The sequence below is a fragment of the Amphiprion ocellaris genome, chromosome 8, assembly GCF_022539595.1.
Source record: "Amphiprion ocellaris isolate individual 3 ecotype Okinawa chromosome 8, ASM2253959v1, whole genome shotgun sequence".
NCBI classification, from domain to species: domain Eukaryota; kingdom Metazoa; phylum Chordata; class Actinopteri; family Pomacentridae; genus Amphiprion; species Amphiprion ocellaris.
The window spans coordinates 204,776-231,743 of NC_072773.1; the positions used below are offsets into that span (position 1 = coordinate 204,776).

At 46.7% G+C, this 26,968-nt stretch overlaps 1 protein-coding gene across 4 annotated transcripts; it reads right to left on the reverse strand.

The window, feature by feature from the left end:
- Nucleotides 1-3,008: 3,008 nt before the first annotated feature.
- Nucleotides 3,009-26,700, reverse strand: fgd1 (FYVE, RhoGEF and PH domain containing 1). Of its 4 annotated transcripts, XR_008602499.1 has the most exons (19): nucleotides 26,041-26,700; nucleotides 20,906-21,184; nucleotides 20,634-20,826; nucleotides 19,639-20,374; nucleotides 18,370-18,459; nucleotides 18,069-18,217; nucleotides 17,841-17,997; nucleotides 17,159-17,297; nucleotides 16,968-17,026; nucleotides 14,872-15,018; nucleotides 14,705-14,797; nucleotides 14,380-14,459; nucleotides 13,113-13,143; nucleotides 11,932-12,033; nucleotides 11,163-11,291; nucleotides 10,881-11,039; nucleotides 10,651-10,797; nucleotides 7,446-9,266; nucleotides 3,009-6,808 (listed from the first exon to the last, which is right to left on the reverse strand). XR_008602499.1 is itself a non-coding variant. In XM_035941472.2 (18 exons), the coding sequence occupies exons 1-18, from the start codon at nucleotides 26,174-26,176 to the stop codon at nucleotides 8,994-8,996; spliced, it is 3,099 nt and encodes a 1,032-aa protein (XP_035797365.2). In that variant the 5' UTR covers nucleotides 26,177-26,700; the 3' UTR covers nucleotides 3,009-8,993. The 4 variants fall into 4 exon arrangements, 3 of the variants coding, with proteins under 3 accessions (XP_035797365.2, XP_054868715.1, XP_023150922.2); XM_035941472.2 differs by having other exon boundaries at nucleotides 3,009-9,266; XM_055012740.1 differs by having other exon boundaries at nucleotides 3,009-9,266; nucleotides 26,021-26,138.
- Nucleotides 26,701-26,968: the final 268 nt, after the last annotated feature.

The window sequence follows — 26,968 nt, forward strand, 5'->3', positions numbered from 1 at the left end:
TATGTTTTAGGCTGTTAATGGAGGTGTTTTCTACTTGCTCTAGTTCTGTGTCCGGGAGGCGGGGCTGACAGCCCGGAATGAAGTACAGTAGACCAATGAGCTGCTGTCGTGCCGGCCGCCACCCAATAGGAGCGCGCAGTGCTGGCTGACAGCCAATCAGCTGCAGCCCAGCTTCAGACAGGCCGCCATCTTGTTTGTTTTTGTCTCTGCTGTTACGGGAAGTGTGTGTGTGTGTATGTGTGTGTGTGTGTGTGGGGGGGGGGGGGTGTGCTGAGAGATCATCCAATCAGAGAGGACCGAGCATTAAGTCAGCAGCACGAGGTGACGTCACTATCACCTGACCAACAAAGCCCATTAACACTTTCTACATGACAGTAAAAATCTGTAAGATCACACATGTATGTATAAATAATACATATTTATGCATACGGATGTATATATAATACATATTTATACACATGTATATATAACATATATTGATACACATGTATGTATATATATTTCTCTCTCTCTATATATATATATATGTGTGTATATATATATATATATATATATAAACATATACACAAATCCATATTTTCAAGAAATTAATGTAATAATATATACATATATTAATATATACATTTTTTAAATATTGAATTTATATATTTGATAATCAAATATATATTTAATATAATAGCCATATTTAATCTGTGGAGGCAAAAAAAAATTTGACTTAACAAGATTTCCTCTGTGTCCAGACTTTAGGGACACACACACACACACACGTGTGTGCATTACCAGTCAACAGTTTGGACACACCGTCTCATTCAGTGGATTTTACTGAATTATTTTCTACATTGCAGATTAATACTGAAGACATCACAACTATGAAAGAACATAGATGGAATTATGTTGTAAACAAAAAGTGTTAATTTTCAAACAAATAAAAAGAAGATTGGTCAGATTGAAGAAACACTTTGAACTCTGAGAACCAAACATCTGAAGGACAGAAATGATCTCTAACATTTAAAGGTCAAATAAAAATGGAAAAGAGAGACGTTTCTGTCGGACTCTGTGGTTTCAGAAAAGCCTGCAGTACTGGAGTCCACCAGCAGGGGGCTTCTGGGAAACGTAGTTCAACTCCTGACAGGCTGCTGATCGGCAGCTTGGAGGTCTGGACTTGTTTTGGGGGAATTTGGCATTAGAGTAGTTGAAGTGCATCTAAAGGGGGTTCTAGAGTCTAACAGTCACCTTAGATTCTGCTGATTCTTCTTGAATCTTTTGGATGAACTTGGTGGACGTTCGGTTTTCATTGATGAAAGCTGTTGTTTAGCTGAGAGCCAATGCTGGACTGGAGTCCAGACAAGAACGTCCTGCAGAACTCTGGAACTGTTTGTTTTCTAACATGTTTGTATTCATCCAGGAGAACCAGCTTCGACATGCACCATAGTTCTGAGATCATCACTGTGTAGTTCTCATGCTTTGGATAGTTACTGCAATGTGAAATAAGTTGTGGGTTTTTGTATCTGCAGTTCTGTTAATGGCCACCAGAACTCAGTGGCAGTAACACTGAGTTCCACGTTCTCTCCATAGACGGAGCTCATCCTCCTGCCTTAGTGGAAGCATTAAAAGAGCAGGACGGGTTCTCTTCAGGGTCTAGTTTGTGGGTTCTACCATCAGCCCCTCTGGTTTATCGTCCATGTTCTGTCTGCAGGTTCTGAAGGTGTTCAGGAACTTAGGAAGGATTTAATAGACAGGAAACGTTTGCACCGCAGGAACCTTCTTCTGAGATGGAGAACCTTCTGAGGAGCTCAGCTGGTCTACCTGTGTTTCCACCGGAGGTCTCAGCAGGCTGTTCCCACTGCAGGAACTTTGAGGTTGTTTTCGGGGGAACCGAACCTTTGTTTCAACCACAGGAACCGTCCAGTAGAACCTCTTTCAGGGCTGTGATCAGGGGAGAACAAAGGACCTGCTCCAGGTAGGTAGAACCTCTAAAATAACTGCTGTGTGGGTTTCAGTGCTGTTTGGGTAGATTCTGACAGGTGGATGCTGATTGGCTGAGGTGGTACACAAAGGGCTTGTAGAGGCTGGAGATGATCACTGAGAGGAGACCTGCAGGAAGTTGGAGTCAACGTTCTGAAGAGTTTTAGTTTCCACTGCAGGAACAAGGAAACACAGCTGACCAACTGAAGGAACCTTGGTTCCTGGGAAGGTTCCTGCAGCAAAGGTTCTAGTGGAACTGTCGAGACACCGTAAGGAACTGTTAAATTCAGAAACAACATCGAACACGTAGAAGGTTGTGCTTTATGCTGATGGTCCAATCAGAAGCTTCAGATTGATCAGCTGATGGATCATTAATCGGATCAGCTGACGGATCATTAATCTGATCAGCTGACTGATCAGCTGACGGATCATTAATCTGATCAGCTGACGGATCATTAATCTGATCAGCTGATGGATCATTAATCCAGGACGGAACCTACTGATCAGGTTCCTGATCAATCGTTGTGCTAATTATATTCTGATCGCTGGTTGAAACAGACCCGATCAATTGATTGGGGCCTGAGAGATCATCCAATCAGAGAGGACCGAGCATTAAGTCAGCAGCACGAGGTGACGTCACTATCACCTGACCAACAAAGCCCATTAAAACTTTTTACATGACACAAAGTAAAAATCTGAAAGATCACACATGTATGTATAAATAATACATATTTATGCATACGGATGTATATATAATACACATATATATACATATATATACATATATATACATATATATATATATATATATATATATATATATATATATATATATATACATATATATGTGTGTGTGTGTGTATATATATGTATATATGTGTATATATGTATATATATACATATATATGTATATACAAATGTATATATATGTATACACATATATATAGCTGAGTTTCTTACTCTTCGTCATCACTGGGGGGCGCCGTCTCCTCAGTTTTAAATGGCTCTTTCACATCTCAAAGTTATTTGAATAAAGCAGCAGATTTACTTCCATACGTTTTTATTTCAATTATAACCTCATTTATTACATTTGTCATCTTATTTTCTTAAAGAGGTGCATGATGGGAAACAGACACCGACAGCATGGAAGGCAGTGGCCGGCCACTAACCAATCACCTGCAATCAATCCATCCATCAATAATCAATAGTACAACATAAATGAGGAGGTACACGACTGTGCTGCTGTTACACTGGAGACAGGGATGGTGGAAGGAGCAGTCGTCACAGCAACTAGGGTCCACTGGTTGCTATGGTAACATGGGGCCTATACACTATGAAGCCGGTGGCTGTGGTTACCGTAGCAACACTATCTCCAGCAGCTCTGGAAATCACTGAGGAGCCACAGTGGTTGCCAATGGTAACATGTCAGCTCCAGACGCCTAGTAGGTTACTATGGCAACAAGTCAGAAGATCTGAGCTGTGGTCAGAAATGATGTCATCTGACTAAGTGACACCATCATGGAATCCACCTCGGATTGGCTTGTCTGGTCTCCTGACAGTCTCCATGGTAACAACAGCCATTAACAGTCCACAGCACTGAGACAGACCATCGATGAACATGCTGTGATGACATTCATTTACCAAGAAATAAAAAGTGAACACTGACAGGAATCTGGTTTGGCACAACATGAGTTCAATAAAACCAGTTCAGACTGCCCTGCACCAGTTCAACCAGTTCATAGCCAGCTGGGTACAACTGACTAGTTCTGAGTCTAACTGGTCCAAACTAGCCTCTTTTAACTTAAAGCCCTTCAAACGTGCTGTCACCATTACTAACCCGCTGGTAAAACGGGCTTCATGTGGCTCGAACCAGCAGTAACCAAATTGCCAGAATCTAACCAGATTACCGGGATCTAACCGGATTACCAGGATCTAGTCAGATTACCAGGATCTAACCAGATCTAACCAGACTACTAGAATCTAACCAGATTACCAGGATCTAACCAGATTACCAGGATCTAGCCAGATTACCAGGCTCTAACCAGATCTAACCAGACTACCAGAATCTAACCAGATTACCAGGATCTAACCAGATTACCAGGATCTAGCCAGATTACCAGGCTCTAACCAGATCTAACCAGACTACCACAATCTAACCAGATTACCAGGATCTAACCAGATTACCAGGATCTAACCAGACTACCAGAATCTAACCAGATCTAACCAGATTACCAGGATCTAACCAGATCTAACCAGATTACCAGGATCTAATCAGATCTCACCAGATCTCACCAGATCTAACCAGATTACCAGGATCTAACCAGATCTAACCAGATTACCAGCAGTAACCAGATTACCAGAATCTAACCAGATCTAACCAGATTACGAGAATCTAACCAGATCTAACCAGATTACCAGGCTGCATATACTTTACATTTCTGTTTAACTGCCTAAAAGCTTCTTTTAAAAAGTAAAACTGTAACTTCAATAAAACTGTAACTTCCTACAGCTCATAACTAGTTTTTACCAGCTGTAACCGGTCATAACTAGTTTTTACCAGCTGTAACCGGTTATAACTAGTTTTTACCAGCTGTAATCAATTGTAACTATTTTTTAACAGCTGTAACCAGTTCTAACTAGTTTTTACCAGCTGTAACCAGTTATAACTAGATTTTACCAGCTGTAACCGGTTGTAAACAGATGCTAGCTGAGTTTTTCACTGACATTTAAATAATGCCAACACTTCAGAACAATTACAAGCTGATTAATACGGAAGCACCTCTTCTAAAATAATCCTCCATTGTGTGATAACTTGGGCATCTGTAGTTAAAACCGGCTCTAACTAGTATCACCGGCTGTTGTCGGTTCTGATGGGACGTCCAGCCCAAACAAAAAACAGCAGCTTAAATACAGTACACAGATCTGATATATTAACCAACAACTCACTGAACAAAGAGTGACTGATACGATACACCACTGTTCAACTGTATCACACACACTGCTCCGGTCCAGTCAGAACCACGTCAGAACTGGTTAGAACCCAACAGAAGTGGTCAGGTCCGGTTAGAACCAGTCAGAACTAGTCCTATCCAGCCTTTAAGCTTCTCTGCAAACAGTTAAGATCAGATAAAACTCAAAGAGAATAAACCACAGACACGTTTTCACCACAGCAAAGCAGGAGGTGATGATGAGAGCTAGAAGGCGGAGTTACTGGCCATTTCATTCCATTCCCACTGCTTTACATGCCAAAAACATGCTAAAAACACGCTGGCAGCCAGAGCCATGCACAGACTCAGGGAGTGAGGTAGAAGTTAAAGAAGGACAAGCCTCTAGAAATGCACTTTTCATAACACTTTTGTACTGAATTTCCCACGTATATAGAGATGGTGTGGTTTTGTAGCTGGAGCTAACTTATTATCTCAACATATTTTCAAATTATCCATTAATAATGATGTAGTTGAGCTGGTTTTGTAGTGGTTGTGCAGCGTTTCAGGGGTTTTACTCTTCAAAATTCTGGAAAACTCATGTATTTTTTTTCTTGGTAGTAGTTCCTCTGACTTCCTCTTTTTGTGCAAAGCCAGGCTAGCCATGTCCCCAAGCATCATCTGACCGAGGAGAATGCAGAGTTTTCTAAAACACCCTTCCTTTAACCTTCACCCGGCATGGCCGCCACGTGGCTCTGGCTGCATGGAGAAACAGCGATGACCTCTGACCTTAACACTGTCACATGATTGGCGGGTCCTGGGAGAATAAATTATATTTACAAAAACTTTTTCTTTTTGCGTCAACTTGCATCAAGCAAACATCAAACACAGAAATATCCAACAACAATCTGTTCATTTCGCCAAACAGCAATAATAATATTCAGAATATTTTTCACTATCAAAACACTTTGTCCAAAAGGAGTTTATATCGACAGAATTACTGAACCACTGCAAGTCAAGAAGAGAAAAACAACTAAAGTCCACTTTGTCCTTTCAGTTCAGATCAGCTCCATCTAATTACTGGATCATCTGCAGCGTCCAGAAACCACAGAGAGGGTCAGTCCAGTCCGAGTTAGGGTCAAACTGGTCCAGGCTAGGGTTAAACCGGTCTGGGTTGGGTTAAACCTGTCTGGGTTAGGGTCAAACTGGTCTGTGTTGGGGTTAAACCGGTCTGTGTTGGGGTTAAACCAGTCTGGGTTGGGGTTAAACCCGTCTGGGTTAGGGTCAAACTGGTTTGGGTTAGGGTTAAACTGGCCTGGGTTAGGGTCAAACTGGTTTGGGTTAGGGTTAAACTGGCCTGGGTTAGGGTCAAACTGGTATGGGTTAGGGTTAAACTGGCCTGGGTTGGGGTTAAACCGGTCTGGGTTAGGGTCAAACCGGTTTGGGTTAGGGTTAAACTGGCCTGGGTTAGGGTCAAACCTGGTTTGGGTTAGGGTTAAACCGGCCTGGGTTAGGGTCAAACTGGTATGGGTTAGGGTTAAACTGGCCTGGGTTGGGGTTAAACTGGTCTGGGCTGTGGTTAAACCGGTCTGGGTTAAGGCCAAACTGGTTTGGGTTGGGGTTAAACTGGTCTGGGCTGTGGTTAAACCGGTCTGGGTTAGGGCCAAACTGGTTTGGATTAGGGTTATACCGGCCTGGGCTAGGGTCAAACTGGTTTGGGTTAGGGTTAAACCGGCCTGAGTTGGAATCAAACCGGTCTGGGCTCCTCTTGGTGTCTCTGATCTGTTGACATCATCCGTGTCCTCGTATCTCACAGATGATTATTTCCATTATTGGTTTTTAGTTCCTTCTTCTGGTCAATAAATGTAAGAAAATCTGAGCTTCTCAGAGTCAGAGGCTTCAAATGCTGGACCAACAATCTAAAATATTCAGAAAAAAGAAAAAATATTCACACATGAGAAACTGGAAGCAGATCCATTTCTGTATTTTAATTTCTAAATAATGACTCACTGCTGTGACTGATTTATTTTCAGGTCAAATACGTGGTTTCAGCTTCAAACTTCCACTCTCTTCATGGCACCAACAAAGACGAAATGTTCTGGAGACTAAATCTGGACCATAATTTCATAAAAATGTCAAATGATGTAGTGAAGCAATAATCAAACTTTTTTCCAACAGCAGAGAGGTGGCTGTAAACGGCACTTCTTCAAAGACGCTGTCAGTTCATGAAGGAAAGAGGAAGTTTGTCTGCTTTGTGAAAAATTGGTCAGATTGAAGAAACACTTTGAACTCTGAGAACCAAACATCTGAAGGACATAAATGATCTCTAACATTTAAAGGTCAAATAAAAATGGAAAAGAGACGTTTCTGTCGGACTCTGTGGTTTTAGAAAAGCCTGCAGTACTGGAGTCCACCAGCAGGGGGCTGCTGGGAAACGTAGTTCAACTCCTGACAGGCTGCTGATCGGCAGCTTGGAGGTCTGGACTTGTTTTGGGGGAATTTGGCATTAGAGTAGTTGAAGTGCATCTAAAGGGGGTTCTAGAGTCTAACAGTCACCTTAGATTCTGCTGATTCTTCTTGAATCTTTTGGATGAACTTGGTGGACGTTCGGTTTTCATTGATGAAAGCTGTTGTTTAGCTGAGAGCCAATGCTGGACTGGAGTCCAGACAAGAACGTCCTGCAGAACTCTGGAACTGTTTGTTTTCTAACATGTTTGTATTCATCCAGGAGAACCAGCTTCGACATGCACCATAGTTCTGAGATCATCACTGTGTAGTTCTCATGCTTTGGATAGTTACTGCAATGTGAAATAAGTTGTGGGTTTTTGTATCTGCAGTTCTGTTAATGGCCACCAGAACTCAGTGGCAGTAACACTGAGTTCCACGTTCTCTCCATAGACGGAGCTCATCCTCCTGCCTTAGTGGAAGCATTAAAAGAGCAGGACGGGTTCTCTTCAGGGTCTAGTTTGTGGGTTCTACCATCAGCCCCTCTGGTTTATCGTCCATGTTCTGTCTGCAGGTTCTGAAGGTGTTCAGGAACTTAGGAAGGATTTAATAGACAGGAAACGTTTGCACCGCAGGAACCTTCTTCTGAGATGGAGAACCTTCTGAGGAGCTCAGCTGGTCTACCTGTGTTTCCACCGGAGGTCTCAGCAGGCTGTTCCCACTGCAGGAACTTTGAGGTTGTTTTCGGGGGAACCGAACCTTTGTTTCAACCACAGGAACCGTCCAGTAGAACCTCTTTCAGGGCTGTGATCAGGGGAGAACAAAGGACCTGCTCCAGGTAGGTAGAACCTCTAAAATAACTGCTGTGTGGGTTTCAGTGCTGTTTGGGTAGATTCTGACAGGTGGATGCTGATTGGCTGAGGTGGTACACAAAGGGCTTGTAGAGGCTGGAGATGATCACTGAGAGGAGACCTGCAGGAAGTTGGAGTCAACGTTCTGAAGAGTTTTAGTTTCCACTGCAGGAACAAGGAAACACAGCTGACCAACTGAAGGAACCTTGGTTCCTGGGAAGGTTCCTGCAGCAAAGGTTCTAGTGGAACTGTCGAGACACCGTAAGGAACTGTTAAATTCAGAAACAACATCGAACACGTAGAAGGTTGTGCTTTATGCTGATGGTCCAATCAGAAGCTTCAGATTGATCAGCTGATGGATCATTAATCGGATCAGCTGACGGATCATTAATCTGATCAGCTGACTGATCAGCTGACGGATCATTAATCTGATCAGCTGACGGATCATTAATCTGATCATCTGATGGATCATTAATCCAGGACGGAACCTACTGATCAGGTTCCTGATCAATCGTTGTGCTAATTATATTCTGATCGCTGGTTGAAACAGACCCGATCAATTGATTATCAGCGCAGTTTCTGATCACTCGTCTCCTCTTTCACTTTTAAGTTTCTTGGATCGGCATTCTGAATATGATGTCACAGATGAAGGTGGAGGCGTCTCCATGGCAAGAGCAGCTGAGGATTGTGGGTAAAGTGATGACTGGTTTGAACCTTTAGTTCTGGTTGGTTCTGGTTTGAACTGGTTTGTATTTCCTTCTGTCCAATCAGGCCTCGCCTTAAAAGCTGCTGAAGCTCCTCCTCCTCATCATGTGTTCTCCCCCTCAGCCACAGAAAGCTCCTCCCCTTCCTCCTCCAGACTCTCCACAATTGGTCGGTGCACCTGAGGCACCTCCCCTCTCCCGGCCCTCGACAGGACGTCCATCCATCGGCGCTGAAGCTCCTCCCCCTCGGCGCTGAAGTAGAGGGTCAGGTGACTCTGGGAGATCTTGAAGGCGTGGCGTCGCTCCAGGCGGTCACATGACTCCGGCAGAGAGACCTCGAAGCCAATCAGAGGGACGCTGCGCTGAGCCTTCACGTCCTGCAGAGACACAGAGACAGGCTGTCTGGTTGGTCAGTTAGTGGACATGCTCTGATTGGTCGGTTAGTGGGCATGCTCTGATTGGTCTACCTGTAGACATGTTGTGATTGGTCTACCTGTAGATGTGTTCTGATTGGTGTCCGTGTAGTTTCTCATTCATCCAGGTCATGGTTATCCAAAGTTGTTTAAATCAATCCAACTGGACTTTAAGAAGGTTCCTTGAAGATGTTTCACCTCTCATCCAAGAGGCTTCTTCAGTTCTGGTGGTGGTTGATGTTGCCTCAGCTTATAACGTCTGTGAGGTGTGGTCAGTGTTATTCACATTCTGACGACCATTGCCAAGGCCCACCTGGCTTCTCAACGATGGTCGTTGGGAGCCAGGGAGTGACACAAAGGGGGTCGTTGAAATGCGAGTTTCACCGAGCCCTCGTATGCTAATGGTGGTCGTTAGCATGAGCCACCTCGCCTGAGTCATTCTGCCAAGTAGTTCTTTTGGGGAGTTTTGAAAGGACCTGATTGTAAAATGGCGAAAGATGATGTCGCAGACCACCCCCCCGTTCAGAGATGGCTTCTCCACTTTGACATGGATGGCTTCTTTCACGCCTCTCTCAAACCATCTGTCCTCCCTGTCCAAAATCTGAACATTGGTGTCCTGAAATGAGTGTCCCTCTTCCTTGAGGTGAACGAAGGTCAAGGAAGAGGGACTGAACAGGGGGGTGGTCTGCGACATCATCTTTCGCCATTTTACAATCAGGTCCTTTCAAAACTCCCCAAAAGAACTACTCGGCAGAATGACTCAGGTGAGGTGGCTCATGCTAACGACCACCATTAGCATACAAGGGGTCGGTGAAACTCGCATTTCAACGACCCCCTTTGTGTCACTCCCTGGCTCCCAACGACCATCGTTGACGAGCCAGGTGGGCCTTGGCAATGGTCATCAGAATGTGAATAACACTGACCACACCTCACAGAGGTTATAAGCTGAGGCAACATCAACCACCACCAGAACTGAAGAAGCCTCTTGGATGAGAGGTGAAACGTCTTCAAGGAACCTTCTTAAAGTCCAGTTGGATTGATTTAAACAACTTTGGATGTTCTGATTGGTCTACCTGTAGATGTGTTCTGATTGTTCTACCTGTAGACGTGTTCTGATTGGTCTACCTGTAGACATGTTCTGATTGGTCTACCTGTAGACGTGTTCTGATTGGTCTACCTGTAGACGTGTTCTGATTGGTCTACCTGTAGATGTGTTCTGATTGGTCTACCTGTAGACATGTTCTGATTGGTCTACCTGTAGATGTGTTCTGATTGGTCTACCTGTAGACGTGTTCTGATTGGTCTACCTGTAGATGTGCTCTGATTGGTGGTTAGAACAGGTGTTTACCTGCGGAGCTCCATAGACGTACAGCACTAGCGGCTCGTTCTCGGGGATAACGAACCACGCCTTCTGCCAGCCCCGCCCCCCTCCTTTCTCCATGTGGTGAAGGAAGCTGCAGATCACGCTGTTCTCTGCCGCCAGCGAGGCCTGTTTCTATGGCAACAGGAGACAGACAGAGAGAGTCAGGCCTCTGTCATCGGGAACGTGAGGTGATGTCACAATGATGTCACACTGACCTCCAGGATGGACCGCCTCCTCTGAGTGCTGCTGCTCAGTCCGGTGGGTGACGGAAACACGCCCACCAGCGTGGCGTAGCAGTCCACACACACACGGTTAGTCCGGTTGTTGTCGTACGACAGACGAGCACGGAACTCAGAGCATTTCCCACAAACCACCTGGACACACAGAAAGACAGACAGACAGACAGACAGACAGACAGATGGGTAGACAGACAGACAGACAGTCAGCGGCGCTCAGATTCTGAACACGGATCACTTCAACACTGGAGGTAAACATACGTGTCCACAGGCTTTGCAGTGATGCCGGCGCTTGGTGATGGAGTTAAACGGCTCCTGACACTTCATGCACAGAGTCACTTCCTTCTCCCTGATCGGAGTCGGCGCTCGTTTCCCCAGTTCCACACAGCTCTAAAGACAGACAGATTAGAGACAGAGCTACAGACAGGTCTACAGACAGATCTAGAGACAGACAGATCTACAGACAAACAGGTCTATAGACATATCTACAGACAGGTCTACAGACAGACAGATCTACAGACAGACAGGTCTACAGACAGGTCTACAGGCTTGTCTATAGACAGGTCTACAGACTGGTCTACAGACAGATCTACAGACAGACGGGTCTACAGACAGACAGATCTACAGACAGATCTACAGACAGACTACAGACAGACAGATCTATAGACAGGTCTACAGACAGATCTACAGACAGATCTACAGACAGATCTACAGACAGACAGGTCTACAGACAGGTTGACAGACAGATCTACACACAGGTCTACAGACAGGTCTACAGACAGATCTACAGACAGACAGATCTACACACAGGTCTACAGACAGGTCTACAGACAGATCTACAGACAGACAGATCTACACACAGGTCTACAGACAGATCTACAGACAGATCTACAGACAGACAGATGTACAGACAGATGTACAGACAGATGTACAGACAGGTCTACAGACAGATCTACAGACAGATCTACAGACATAGTTACAGACAGATCTACAGACGTCCTCCAGGTCAGCGTGTTGTTCAGGTTTTTACCGGGGAGTGTGGCGGTGTGGAGTCGTCGTCTCGTAGTGAACAGTTGAGGTGTCTGAAGCTCTCCATGGTCTGTTCATGTCTCTGGATCGTGGCCTGGATGGCCTGAAACAAAACCAAGAAAAAAATAGGATTGGAAAATATTTCATTATCAACTAAGTTTCATAAAGTAAAGACCACAAAGAGACAAAGGTGATAAAGTTCATGTGTTCATCTCTGATTGGTTCCTGCTGGCTATTAATACATAGCTGCTCTCTGATTGGTTCCCGCTGGCTATTAATACATAGCTGCTCTCTGATTGGTTCCCGCTGTTGGGTATTAATGTGTAGCTGCTCTCTGATTCATTCCTGCTGCTGTGTAGCTGCTCTCTGATTGGTTCCTGCTGGGTATTAATGTTCCAGACTCTGATGATCCAGTAAGCTGATGTTCTGGAGGTTAACCTGTGGATCAGGTGTGTGTTTGCTGTTTTAAAGCTGTGTTAACGGTCGTATTTTGTTCTTCAGCCTTTTTAAAACTGTATTTTGTAGTTTTTCTGGGGAGAGATCTCAATACTGCTCTGGTCCAAGAACTAGAAGAACTCCTCTCTTAGACCATCCTGTGAATAATCCTTGTTGTTCCCACACTATTGAATTTCTCATCTTTTTATTCTCCAACAGAACCATGATGATCTTCAGGTATGGGGTTCCTCTCCCAGCCTGACGGTTCTACTGTATGAGAACAGCTCAGTGAAGAGAATAAAACGTGGATTACAGAAGATAAATCTTCCTGTTTAAGTAGCAGCGCAAATCTTTTTTTTTAAAGTTATTTTTTTGGCCTTTTTGTCAGCTTTATTAGATAGGCACAGTGAGAGAGAGACAGGAAACAGGGGAGAAGACATGCAGCAAAGGGCCGCGAGCGGGAATCGAACCCGGACCACTGCGTTGGGGACTAGCCTTGTACATGGGTCACCCGCTCAACGTGTTGAGCTATACGGGTACCCAGCAGCAGCTCAAATCTGACCAAGCTTCTGTTCACCACTCTGCACTGCTTTCATGTGGAACCTTCAGGAGCTGGAAGAACCCAGACATGATGAATGTTGGACTCGCAGACCTGAAGGTCCATTTACAGCCAGATGTCCAACAGAACTCACTGATCCAGACCTGGACCAGCTGGTGGTCTGGACCCTGACAATAAAGCAGGTTTACCTGGATCCAGTCCTTCTTCTCCTCCTCTGTCCTGCAGACACACAATCAGAATCAGTACAGAATATACAGTACATACAGTACATATACATACATAAATATATATATATATATATATATATATATATATATATATATATATATATATATATATATATATATATATATATATATATATATATATATATATATATATATGAACTGTTCATTCTCTGACCTGGCGTGGAACACAGGCGTGTGTTATGCATGTGTACATGAATCGCCTGACCTAAATATGTAGCGGGACACGTGATGGGACTCAAACACCCCCACAATTTAATCAATCAATCGTTCCTTGTATCAATTCCGGTAAGTCGGCAACGGCAGATTTGTAGTAGGATCACATGATCGTCAGCAGGGAGCTGAGGCAGCGTTCACTTGTTGTCATAGTTACTGTAACGCCGTGCCGGCCGCTATATCTGGCAATGGGAAATCTTTAACTAATCCGTGGAACCAGACTATAAGTCGTATCACTGCCAAAATCTAACCACTTGGTCCTTGTGTCATTTCTGACCTTCCCTGAAAATTTCATCCAAATCCATTAGTCTGTTTTCAGTAATATTGCACAGGACAGACAGATTCACAGAGAAACGTACACTGATCGTCACATAACTCCGCTGCGTTCCTTGGCAGAGTTAAAATAAAATAAATATTTTAGTATCGGATTTGTGTATGATTGTGTTCATTTGCATTTACTTTATTTTGTTTATTATTTTTGTGTTTATTTATGATGTGCAGGCAAGAGCGGTCGGTGTTTGTTGTGCGGAGGGATGAATAAAACCTGCAGAAAACTGTCCTGTCCTGCTGGGGATGTTTAGCATGGAAGACAGCAAAAGACATGAGCATAAAAACGCAAAATAATTTTAACCCACCTGACCCACAGCCCTGGAGATGGGTGAGTCGACCGATATTTAAGGGTTACAATATGGTCCCTACATCGCGGATTTTTGTCTATCGCGGGAGGGTCTGGAACGTAACCCCTCAATATATACGAGGGATCACTGTATATATATATATATATATATATATATATATATATATATATATATATATATATATATATATATATATATATATATATATATATATATATATATAGTGTGTACAGTACATACAATACATACAGTACATACAGTAGGATATCCAGGGGTTGTTGCCACACTGTAGTTGTGTCTTCATTTTGGATCAGAGTGAGGCATCCTGTGAGAATAATCCTATCTGTGGTTCCTACCTGGCCTGCAGCTCCAGAGATCTTTGTTTTCCAGAAACCAGGAATGTTCGAGGAACAGCCACACTGCTGGTCTCCTTCAGCTGAGGACGAACAAAGACAACGTTACACATGGTCCCCCCAGTGGAAACACCCAGAGAACCTGGAGAGAACCTACATAGAACCTGGAGAGAACCTACAGAGAACCTGGAGAGAACCTACAGAGAACCTACTGAGAACCTGGAGAGATCCTAGAGATAACCTACAGAGAACCTGAAGAGAACCTGGAGAGAGAACCTGATTCTGTTGGTTCTGCTGGTTCTGTGTGGTGGCTAACAGGAAGTCTCACCTCCATTCCATCCACATCAATGCGAGCGCGGACGCCATACTTCTGACCAATCAGACGCAGCTTTGGGACACAGTACAGCAGCCTGTCGTTGAACTGAACAGAGAGACGGACGTAAGCCGTTGCTATGACAACAGCAGGACAGCACACCTGAGGAGGATGGACGGTACCAGGATCAGGTATCGGTCCTGCGTGGTTCCGTTCTTATTGGACAGTTTGAGGATGTGTCCCTCCTTGATGAGCTCGTTGGTCGGGTTCACGATGTCTTCTTCTCCTCCCAGCAGCTCATAGACCTTCAGCAGCTTCCTCATTCGCTCCTGAGGACAAACACAGCAGTCACTCACCTGCAGGTTCACCTGGAAGCTCACCTGGAGGCTCACCTGGAGGCTCACCTGAGCACCAACATACAGGTGCAGCTTTTAGCTCGTGACAAACATCAGAATTAAGCCTAACGCTGGAGGTTCAGAGGATCCTAAAGTTCTGAGCTGCTTTTCGACAACTGGAAGATGCTGAGAGGAGCTTGGGGTTGTAGATCTCCTCTGTTCCAGCTGAACATGGATGTTCTCTAACCTCCTGCTTCTCCTTCCACAACCTGACCAAACCATGAGAACAGAACCCTGGACCTCCTCAGACAGAACAGAAGAAGCCTCCTGGATGAAGATGGAACATTCTCAAGAACCAGAGACATCCAGTTACTTTTTACTGAAGCTCTGAGGACCATAATGACCTGACAACTGAGAATCTCCACAGACTCCTGGTCGGACGTCTGGACTATGATCTGCTGCACCTGAACATCTGACTGGATTTAAAGACTGGAAACATCTGGAAAATACTGAAAGGTTTTAGAACAACAAATCAGAATCTGTCCCAGTGACAGGAGCTGCAGGCTGTGATGGTCTGGTTCTGGATGGAAGTCTGTGATGGTCAGGTTCTGGATGGAGGTCTGTGTTGGGTCTGATTCTGGATGGAGGTCTGTGATGGTCTGGTTCTGGATGGAAGTCTGTGATGGTCTGGTTCTGGATGGAAGTCTGTGATGGTCGGGTTCTGGATGGAGGTCTGTGTTGGGTCTGATTCTGGATGGAGGTCTGTGATGGTCTGGTTCTGGATGGAAGTCTGTGATGGTCTGGTTCTGGATGGAAGTCTGTGATAGTCGGGTTCTGGATGGAGGTCTGTGATGGTCTGGTTCTGGATGGAAGTCTGTGATGGTCTGGTTCTGGATGGAAGTCTGTGATAGTCGGGTTCTGGATGGAGGTCTGTGATGGTCTGGTTCTGGATGGAAGTCTGTGATGGTCTGGTTCTGGATGGAAGTCTGTGATGGTCTGGTTCTGGATGGAAGTCTGTGATAGTCGGGTTCTGGATGGAGGTCTGTGATGGTCTGGTTCTGGATGGAAGTCTGTGATGGTCTGGTTCTGGATGGAAGTCTGTGATGGTCGGGTTCTGGATGGAGGTCTGTGTTGGGTCTGATTCTGGATGGAGGTCTGTGATGGTCTGGTTCTGGATGGAAGTCTGTGATGGTCTGGTTCTGGATGGAAGTCTGTGATAGTCGGGTTCTGGATGGAGGTCTGTGATGGTCTGGTTCTGGATGGAAGTCTGTGATGGTCTGGTTCTGGATGGAAGTCTGTGGTAGTCGGGTTCTGGATGGAGGTCTGTGATGGTCTGGTTCTGGATGGAAGTCTGTGATGGTCGGGTTCTGGATGGAGGTCTGTGTTGGGTCTGATTCTGGATGGAGGTCTGTGATGGTCTGGTTCTGGATGGAAGTCTGTGATGGTCTGGTTCTGGATGGAAGTCTGTGATAGTCGGGTTCTGGATGGAGGTCTGTGATGGTCTGGTTCTGGATGGAAGTCTGTGATGGTCTGGTTCTGGATGGAAGTCTGTGGTAGTCGGGTTCTGGATGGAGGTCTGTGATGGTCTGGTTCTGGATGGAAGTCTGTGATGGTCTGGTTCTGGATGGAAGTCTGTGGTAGTCGGGTTCTGGATGGAGGTCTGTGATGGTCGGGTTCTGGATAGAGGTCTGTGATGATCGGGTTCTGGATGGAGGTCTGTGATGGTCTGGTTCTGGATGGAGGTCTGTGTTGGGTCTGGTTCTGGATGGAGGTCTGTGATGGTCTGGTTCTGGATGGAGGTCTGTGATGGTCTGGTTCTGGATGGAGGTCTGTGATAGTTGGGTTCTGCAGGTTCTAGTGACGGTTCAGGAATAGAACATTAAATCTGTTCCCACTAAAGCTGGTCTGAGGTCAGTGTTTGTGTGTCTGTGAAGGCATCTCACCATCTTCCTGATGGCAGCGTTGGAGTGTTCGGCTGCCGTGGCAATCAGCTCCAGAGACTCTGCAGAGACGCAAATCATTTAGGTGTGTTCTTCATCTGGAGTGGATCCGTCATGTTTTGTACCACAGAAGTGTGTGTGTGTGTGTGTGTGTGTGTGTGTGTGTGTGTGTGTGTGAGTGTGTGTTGTCGTACTCTGGGCGTCCCTGTAGTCCGGAGCGTCCTCCGGCAGTCGGTGCAGATAATCTTTGAGCAGCAGCTCGTAGCGAGGAATCCTCTGGACCGGCTCCAACATGTGGTGCTGCAGGGTGAGGTTCCCACAACGCTCCTCCCTCTGGAACACAACAACACAACGTCAACAACAACAACACAACAACACCAACACAACGTCAACAATACAAACACAACAACACCAACACCAGCAACACCAACACAACAACACAAGGTCAACAACACAACAAAACAAACACAACACCAACGTCAACAACACAACACAAACCCAACAACACAACGTCAACAACACAAACACAACAACACAACATGAACAACATTACCACAACACGCCTGATCAGATGCTGAACCCTCTGAACTGAGCAGGTTTTGGGATGTTCTATCTCCTGTTCTCTGATGTTCTGCTGGTCTGTTCTCCACCCCAACCCTCAGCCTGCTTCTTTAAAGGAGCTTTGTTTTTTCCTCCAACTTTTCTTTTTGAAAACTGACTGCTGGGCAAAGGGGATCCTCAGAGAACTTTGGATTGTTGGGTTCTCTGTTCCAGATGTTCAGCGCTATGAGATGGCAGATTGGTGCTCCATAAATCTAACCAAACTGGATTCTGCTGCGGCTCAGGGAGCAGGAACACTTTGGAAGCAGAACCTACCTGGATCTCCTGGATGGTGGCCTTGAACTGGGTCGACCTCTCCATCCAGGTGTTGACCAGCTCCATGGCTTGGTCGAAGTTCTTCACGTACTCTCCGTACATCTTCAGGAAGGGGGCCAACTTCTGCAGGATGTCGCCGATCCGCGGGTTCGAGTCCCTGCAGGACAGACAGAGGAGTGAGGGGGGAGCAGGACCAGAGGACGAGGAGAAGAAGAAGACAAAGCTCACCACTCCTCCATTCGCTTCTGCAGCGCCGGCAGCAGAAACTGCTGGTGGAAGCAGTGTATGGAGCAGATGTTGGAGAAGATGCCCTGAACCACATCGCAGGGAAACGAGGAACGAGACCGAGCCTCCTCCAGGAGTCTGCAGCAGAAAACCTGTAGGACAACAATGACTTGGTGTCTCTTTGTGGCTGTTAATTGTGTCTTCTTGATGTTATGACAGCTCCAGCCAGAAGGTCAGGGGTGTGACCTCCATATCTGATCACCACCTCCTTTCTTCCCATTGGCTGACAGAGCTGTGAACTTACCTGGTCCAGCAGGTGCAGTTTGGAGACGTAAGCGGTCTCAGTTTGCAGCAGCTCATTGGCGATGTTGAAGACTCTCTGTTGGACAGACAGCTGGACAAAGAGAAAGACAGCAGGTCAGCACATTTCTAACATTCTTTAACAAACACCATTTCCCATCAGCCCCTCCTGCGGTAAAACTCAGGTTTACAGCTGATGATGCTGCCTGTAATCCCTCCTGTGATTTTTTTCTCCTCAGTGTTGATATTTTTTGAAAGCTCAGACCTGAGATGGTCTGTTGACATTTTAAGAAATGTTGGAGATCATAAAGCTAATTTTTCACTGGATAATGATGTTGTAATTTTAGTTGTATCAAGTTTTTCTAATAATTTCATAATTTATTGACTAGTGCTGATAATCGATCAGCCTTCATTCTGCATTTCTTACATTATGTTCAATAGCTCGGTTAGCTGTTAGCCTCGGGGGGATGGTATTTAGGTGACATAGGCGCAGGTAGCATGACAGCTAAAGTTAACTAAGGATACTGTTTCTCTATGTGCTAGCCATAGAGAAACAGCTAATGAAAGCTAGTAATAATTGTTTCTTTACAGCTGGCATAGCAGCTAATGTTAGCTCATGACAATTGTTTCTGTACAACTAGCATAGCAGCTAATGTTAGCCAATGATAACTGTTTCTCTATGGCCAGCATGGCAGCTAATGAAAGCTAGTGATAATTGTTTCTTTTTAGCTAGCATGGCAACTAATGTAAGCTAGTGATACTGTTTCTCTTGGGCTAGCATAGCAGCTAATGTTAGCTAGTGACAATTGTTTCTTTATAGCTAGCCTGTCAGCTAATGTTAGCTAGTAATACTGTCTCTCTATGCTAGCATAGCAGCTAATGTTAGCTAGTAATACCATTTCTCTATGCTAGCATAGCAGCAAATGTTAGCTAGTGGTATTGTTTTTACCTGGCTATCAGTGACACCACCTCCGCCAGGTGAGCTTCATGCTAACATGTAAAATGTTGGGGTTAGAAGCTGAACCAGAAGCTGCAGGTGTTTCTGTGGCTGGGCAGGTTTTAGTTTGTGTGGCTGCAGTGCAGCTCTTCACCTCCAGCTCGCTTTTCCCACCGATCCTATTCCAATGACGTCACCACATCTGGATTCCGCTGAGCCCACTGAGCATGCTCAGTCCTACGGTCATTGTTCATGCTGCCTCGTTAACTTGTTGGCTAATTACCATGAAAATGCCCTGTCTGCTGTTTCAATAAAGTTGGGACGACTGAATCTCACCTCCACAGAGTCCTGTCGGTCCGTCTTGGGGGCGGGCAGCACCAGTGTTAGCTCCGCCTCCTCCTCCTCCTCCTCCAGGTCGCTGTCCCCCTCCTCAGAGAACTCCCTCCTCCTCCTGGCTCCGCCTCTTGCCTCCCCTTCCCCTCCATCGCAGGCATACGAGGACGAGCTGGAGAGGCGGGGTAGGAGGGCGGGGCTACAAGGGTAGACCACGCCCCCGTCCTCCACGCTGGCAAAGCAGAGCTCCTCACTGTGCGACGGCGAGCTGATGCTGTCGATGCCACTGTCTCGATTGGCCAGCTTCCCATCCGTCTGCGAGGAGGGGAGGGACAGACGCTCAGACGGCAGCTCTGATTGGTCGAGTGGCGGCGGCAGCTCCTGTTGCTGCTCCCTCATTTCCATGGCAGCCACATCATCCTCCAGGTGCTTCTCCGAGGCGGTGTAACCCGACTCCATGGACAGACACTTCTGATGGACGTCAGCACGACACGCCGCCACCAGCTCTTCATCATCACCGTCGTCGTCATCATCATCGTCGTCTTCATCACGCGGGTTGTCCTCCACCCCCTCTACCCCCGGTGTGATGTCATCAGGACTTGTGGGCGGCTCCTCATCCGGAAGGGGAGGGGCAGGTGAGGATGATGATGGTGGTGATGATGGTTGGGAGGAGGCGGGGTCAGGGAGGCGGGTACAGAGAGCGCCGCCTGTGATGTCAGGAACCACAATAATCTGTTCTCTGTAAACAAACAAACAATAAACAAAAGATGAACAGATAATAAACATATTTACACAAACACAAAGTAAACAACAAACACAGTAAACAAAATAAACAATGAACAAACAACAAACAAAACACATACAACACAGAACAAACAGCAGTTAATAAGAAACAAAACAATAACACGAGAAAGCACAAAATAAACACCAGAAACAGTAAACAAATAAACAACTGGTCTGACATGAGATCACTCCTCCTCTGACCAATCAGAACTCACCGTTCAAACTTCTCGATGAGTGACAGGACACAGGTAGGGGAGGCGGTGCCGTCGGGGCAGGTGGGAGGAGTCCGTCCCCCCCGAGGGTCGGCTGGGAGCGGTCTGCATGGTGGCGGAGGGGGGAGGGGCTTGTCTGGAGCTCGGAGGCGTGTCCTTGTCACCTGCTGTTGGAGGTGGGGGGGCTTTGGGGGCACTGTGGGGGTGGAGTCAGAGGTTACCTTGGTTGTGGTGTTATGGCAATGGTAGTGTGGTGTAATGATCATTAAAGGTACCTTGTGGTTTGGGCCCTGGCAGCGGGGGCCGGCTCCTGCTTGGTGGTGTCGTCATGGCGACCGGCAACTCTGGTGGCCCCATGTCATTCACCAGCTCTGGTAGCTCCGCCCCTCCCTCCAGGGAGGCGGAACCCGAGGAGGAGCAGCTGGGGCTCGGGTTGGCCATCGACTGCTGTGCAGCGTCAGCATCCAGCGCCCCCTGGTGGCCGCAGGGTGAGCAGGACGGCTCCAGAGAGAGGCTCTTCGTCAGCAAGCTGGGACTGGAGGGGGAGGCGGGGCCTGTGGAGGGGGTGGGGATACGTGAGACAGGCTAAGCCCACACACTGACAACAGAACAGCACCCACAAAACACTACCCAGTCCCTCCTCACTACATTACCCACAGTTCTCAGTCTCATGTGCTGAAGTTCTAGTGTCTCACTGGGAGGAACAGCTTCAGGAGGTTCTGTTGTGACTGATCTTACAGATGCAAAACAAGAAACCTCCAAAAGTGGAACCAATGTAGCGCCAACGTGGTATTAATGTAGCACCAACGCAGTACTAAAGTAGCACCAACGCAGTACTAATGTAGCACCACCAACGTAGCACCACCAATGTAGCGCCAACGTGGTGCCGATGTAGCGCCAATGCGGTACCGATGTAGCACCAACGCAGTATTAATGTAGCGCCAACGGAGTGCCTAATGTAGCACCAGCGCAGTACTAATATAGCACCAACGCAGTACCAATGTAGCACCAAAGCAGTACTAATGTATCACCAACATGGTACTAATGTAAGACCAACGCGGTACCAATGTAGCACCAATGCAGTACCAACGTAGTACCAACGCAGTACTAATGTAGCACCAATGCAGTACTAATGTAAGACCAACGCAGTACCAATATAGCACCAATGCAGTACCAATTAAGCACCACCATCGTACAAATGCAGTACCAACACAGTGCCAACACAGTAGCATAGGACCAACGCAGTACCAATGTAGCACCAACACAGTACCAGTGTAGCACCAATGCAGTACTAATGTAAGACCAACGCAGTGTAGTGCCAATGCGGTACCAATTAAGGACCACTGTCGTACGAATGCAGTACCAACACAGTAGCATAGGACCAAGGCAGTACCAGTGTAGCACCAGTCTAATGTAGCATAAAGCATTAGCGTATTCATACTCTTCCAGTGCTAAGCTAGGCTAACTATTTGTACACGTGTCCATTCATCCATCACATAAAAACACACAATACTGCTCAGACAGAACCCTCTTAGAACCCTGATATCAGTGTGTGTTCTCCATCAGAACCAGCTGCTGCGTCGCATCATTTCATGCAGCAAAAAGAAGATGCAATATGAACACGTGTCCTAGCATCTCTGTGAGAACTCTCAGTCCCCCTCTGCTGTCTGGACCTGGTTCTAACCAGAACCCGGACCTGGTTCTACCCAGAACCCGGACCTGGTTCTACCCAGAACCTGATCCTGGTTCTGTAGAAGGTTTCAATGGGAGAGTTGGTTCTGGTCCACCTGCCACTTCTGCAGAATACACACTATTCAGGCCTAAGTGTGTGTGCGTGGAGGGTGTGTGGGTGTGTGTGTGATTTGACTGATGGGCTGTAATCCATTGAATGTTGCTGCTGATCGAAGCCTGATGTTTCTGCAGACAGACGGACACACCCCCTCCACACACACACACACACACACACACACACACACACACACACACACACACACACACACACACACACACACACACACACACACACACACACACACACACACACACACAGTCTGTGATCGGCTGCTGTCTGTCTGTGTGATGGAATAAAACTGACAGCAGAGTATCGATCAGTTCGATCAGCTGACGTTTGTCCCATCATCAGTCGGTTATTAATCAGGTCACGTGAGTGCAACACACACACACACACACACACACACACACACACACACACACACACACACCTCTGGCAGACGCAGTATCATGCAGCCATACTAGCCTACATTCACTGCGGCGAGATGTCGGTCAGTGTGTGCGCATGCACGACAGTCACAGTCGTGCACGCGCGTGCGCCAGATTTCTCCCCTCCCCCCGGATCAGGATGATTCTTCATATTTGCACATTTAACGGATGAAACGATGAATCTGTGGGGTGTGACGGGGCTGCAGCATGTGCGCGCTATCGTGGATGCTGCCGTGCGTGTGCCCGTGCTGTTCGCAATTGTGTGTTTGTGTGCGCGCGGTGCAGATGTCGGACTCACCTCTGCTCAGGCTGCTTCGGTCCATGTACATCGCGCAGCAAAACACAAATCCGGTCATTAAAGAGGCTGTCGGTGCGGGAGAGAGCGTCCCCCCCCCTCCCCCCGGTCCACAGCAGCAGAACGAACCGGGTCACAACCACACGCGCACTCACACACACCGGCCCCGGACCGACGTGCACACGCACCGACACACCGTCCGCACCGTCCGACAGGCTGCTGCTTCAGCCGCAGACGGAGGCTACAGCGCTCGGTTTGATTCAGGGGGCGGCCCGGTGTGAGAGCGGCGGCCGGCGGCAGCGAGGAAGGGAGGGGAGGGGGGAGTGGAGGAGGGAGGGAAGGGATGCTCACTCACTCTCCTCCATGCTGGTTTCCATGACAACCAGTTAGGAACAGAGAGAGACAGAGAGAGAGTGAGCAGCATTGACAACAGCAGCAGCATCATGTGGTTCTGTCCAGATAGATAGAAGCTACTCAAAGCCAGTTCAGAACCAGTTCAGAACCAGTTCAGAACAAGTCCAGTACCAGTCTGGAACCAATCCAAAACCAGTCCAATACCAGTCTGGAACCAGTCTATAACCAGTCTACCACCAGTCTGGAACCAGTCTATAACCAGTCTATAACCAGTCTGGAACCAGTCTACAACCAGTCTGGAACCAGTCTATAAACAGTCTATAACCAGTCTACAAACAGTCTGGAACCAGTCTATAACCAGTCTATAACAAGTCTACAACCAGTCTGGAACCAGTCTATAACAAGTCTGGAACCAGTCTATAACCAGTCTACAACCAGTCTGGAACCAGTCTATAACTAGTCTATAACCAGTCTATAACCAGTCTGGAACCAGTCTGGAACCAATCTGGAACCAGTCTATAACCAGTCTGGAACCAGTCGATAACTAGTCTATAACCAGTCAGGAACCAGTCAATCACCAGTCTATAACCAGTCTATAACCAGTCTATAACCAGTCTGGAACCAGTCTATAACCAGTCTATAACAAGTCTATAGGGGCAGCATGGCTCAGTGGGTAGAGTGGCCGTCTTGTAACTGGAGGGTTACCGGTTCGATCCTCGCCTGGAGAGCTCATGTCCAGGTGTCCCTGAGCACCGAACCCCTAACCGTTCCTGATGGGTCGTGGTTAGCACCTTGCATGGCAGCTTCCGCCATCAGTGTGTGAATGTGTGTGTGAATAGGAGAATGTGATATATAATGTAAATACAGACCATTTACCATTTACCATCTATAACCAGTCCTGAACCAGTCTATAATCAGTCTACCACCAGTCTGGAACCAGTCTACAATCAGTCTACAACCAGTCTGCAACCAGTCTATAACCACTGTACAACCTGTCTACAACCAGTCTGGAACCAGTCTGGAACCAGTCTGGAACCAATCTATAACCAGTCTACAACCAGTCTGGAACCAGTCTATAACCAGTCTGGAACCAGTCTATAACCAGTCTACCACCAGTCTGGAACCAGTCTATAACCAGTCTGGAACCAGCCTATAACAAGTCTATAACCAGTCTGGAACCAGTCTATAACCAGACTGGAACCAGTCTGGAACCAGTCTATAACCAGTCTACCACCAGTCTGGAACCAGTCTGGAACCAGTCTGGAACCAGTCTGGAAGCAGTCGATAACCAGTCTGGAACAAGTCTGGAACCAGTCTATAACCAGTCTGGAACCAGCCTATAACCAGTCTATAACAAGTCTATAACCAGTCTGGAACCAGTCTATAACCAGACTGGAACCAGTCTGGAACCAGTCTATAACCAGTCTACCACCAGTCTGGAACCAGTCTGGAACCAGTCGATAACCAGTCTGGAACAAGTCTGGAACCAGTCTATAACCAGTCTGGGACCAATCTATAACTAGTCTGGAACACATTATAATATACTATAAACTATATAATAATAAAACACATTTCGAATGACTAAATTAGTTAGCACCTTGCATGGCATCTTCTGCCATCAGTGTGTGAATGTGTGTGTGAATGGGAGAATGTGATGTATAATGTAAATAGAGACCATTTACCTTTTACCATCTATAACCAGTCCTGAACCAGTCTATAACCACTCTATAACCAGTCTGGAACCAGTCTGGAACCACTCTATAGCCAGTCTGGAACCAGTCTACAATCAGTCTACCACCAGTCTGGAACCAGTCTATAACCACTGTACAACCTGTCTACAACCAGTCTGGAACCAGTCTACAACCAGTCTGGAACCAGTCTATAAACAGTCTATAACCAGTCTGGAACCAGTCTATAACCAGTCTGGAACCAGTCTGGAACCAGCCTATAACCAGTCTATAACAAGTCTATAACCAGTCTGGAACCAGTCTATAACCAGTCTGGAACCAGTCTGGAACCAGTCTATAACCAGTCTACCACCAGTCTGGAACCAGTCTGGAACCAGTCTGGAACCAGTTTGGAACAAGTCTGGAACCAGTCTATAACTAGTCTGGAACACATTATAATATACTATAAACTATATAATAATAAAACACATTTCGAATGACTGAATCAACACATCTAACATGCATTAATAACAATAATATTAACATAATAACTTAAAATAATAAAACACATTTAGAATGACTGAATCAACAGATGAACTTCAACCTCTGAAACGACTTGGATGGTTCTGGGAAAAGTTTCTGACCAAGATAGAAAAAAGGCAGAGATTAATGAAGGAGTACACAGAGTACACACAGTACACACAAAGTACACACAGAGTAGACAGAGTATACACACAGAGTACACACAGAGTACACACACAGAGTACACACAGAGTATACGCACAGAGTACACAGAATAAACTAACACCTGCAGAATAAACTGTACCACCTACAGAATAAACTGTAGCACCTACCTGAGCTGCAGCAGACTCACCTGTCCTGCAGGGGGAGCTGCCTCTGTGTTCTGTGTTCAGGTGGTAGGAGAACCTCATGGTGCTGAACTGACTGGAGAAGGAGGGAGAAGGGAGGCTGAACCCGAGCAGAGCGCTGCCAGGTGGGTTCAGCTGCATGCTGACACCTGTGCAGGTACGTCCATCCACACCTGTACGTCCTTCCTGCTCCCAGTCACTCCATCCTCAGGTCTCCAGCTGTTCTGTGGTGGAATCAGTTTGGTTCTCCAACAGATCACAGAAATCACATCTCTGCCTCCCTGGATCCATTCAGGAAGTCCACATCTGCTGGGTCAGGTTCTGGTTCTGGTCTGGTTGGTTGGTTCTGGTTTCTGTTGGTTCTGGTTCTGGTTGGACCCGTGTCTCCCCCTCCTTCATCCTCCCCCTCTCTCCTCCATTTCGTCGTCTTCCTGTCACTCATCCAGGTCAAACTTTACAGTGGTCTTCGTGTCCATCGCCATGTCCACGTCACGTCTCCACGGAAACCACCAGGGGACCAGGTGAAGAGGCTTCGGGTCAGAATCAGGTCCAGATGTGGAGCCTGAAGGTTCCGGCTGCTCAGACTGAAGGAAAAGTTCTGAACGTGGAATAAGTTTAGATCCGGACCGAGGAGCTGTCTGGCTGCAGACTCAGACTGGTCCTCAGTCTGTCCAGACGGTCCTGCTGGGTCCTGCTGGGTTCTTCGTCTCTTTGTGTAGAGCTGCTGCAGCCTGGACTCCACCTCCTGCAGACATCTGATCCAGAACTCCTCCTCCTCCGTCTGCTTCTCATTTTCTCTGGCTGCTTTTTTTCAAGCTGAAACTTGAAGCAGAAGGAAAACTGTTTTTTTTCCTCTCAGATGATCTCCATCCGTCCAGCAGGCGGCTCCACCTCTTCAGCTGTTGAACATCATCCAGATGGTCTCCACAGAGA

What these genes read in the sequence shown, in the direction of transcription:
- fgd1 (XM_035941472.2), bottom strand. Translation starts at nt 26,176, where the DNA reads ATGCAGCTGAACCCACCTGGCAGCGCTCTGCTCGGGTTCAGCCTCCCT. An exon ending in AACTGCACCTGCTGGACCAG is followed by an intron (nt 18,218 to 18,369) that starts GTAAGTTCACAG and finishes GTTGTCCTACAG; the next exon opens with GTTTTCTGCTGCAGACTCCT. An exon ending in AGGACCGATACCTGATCCTG is followed by an intron (nt 14,798 to 14,871) that starts GTACCGTCCATC and finishes CTCTCTGTTCAG; the next exon opens with TTCAACGACAGGCTGCTGTA.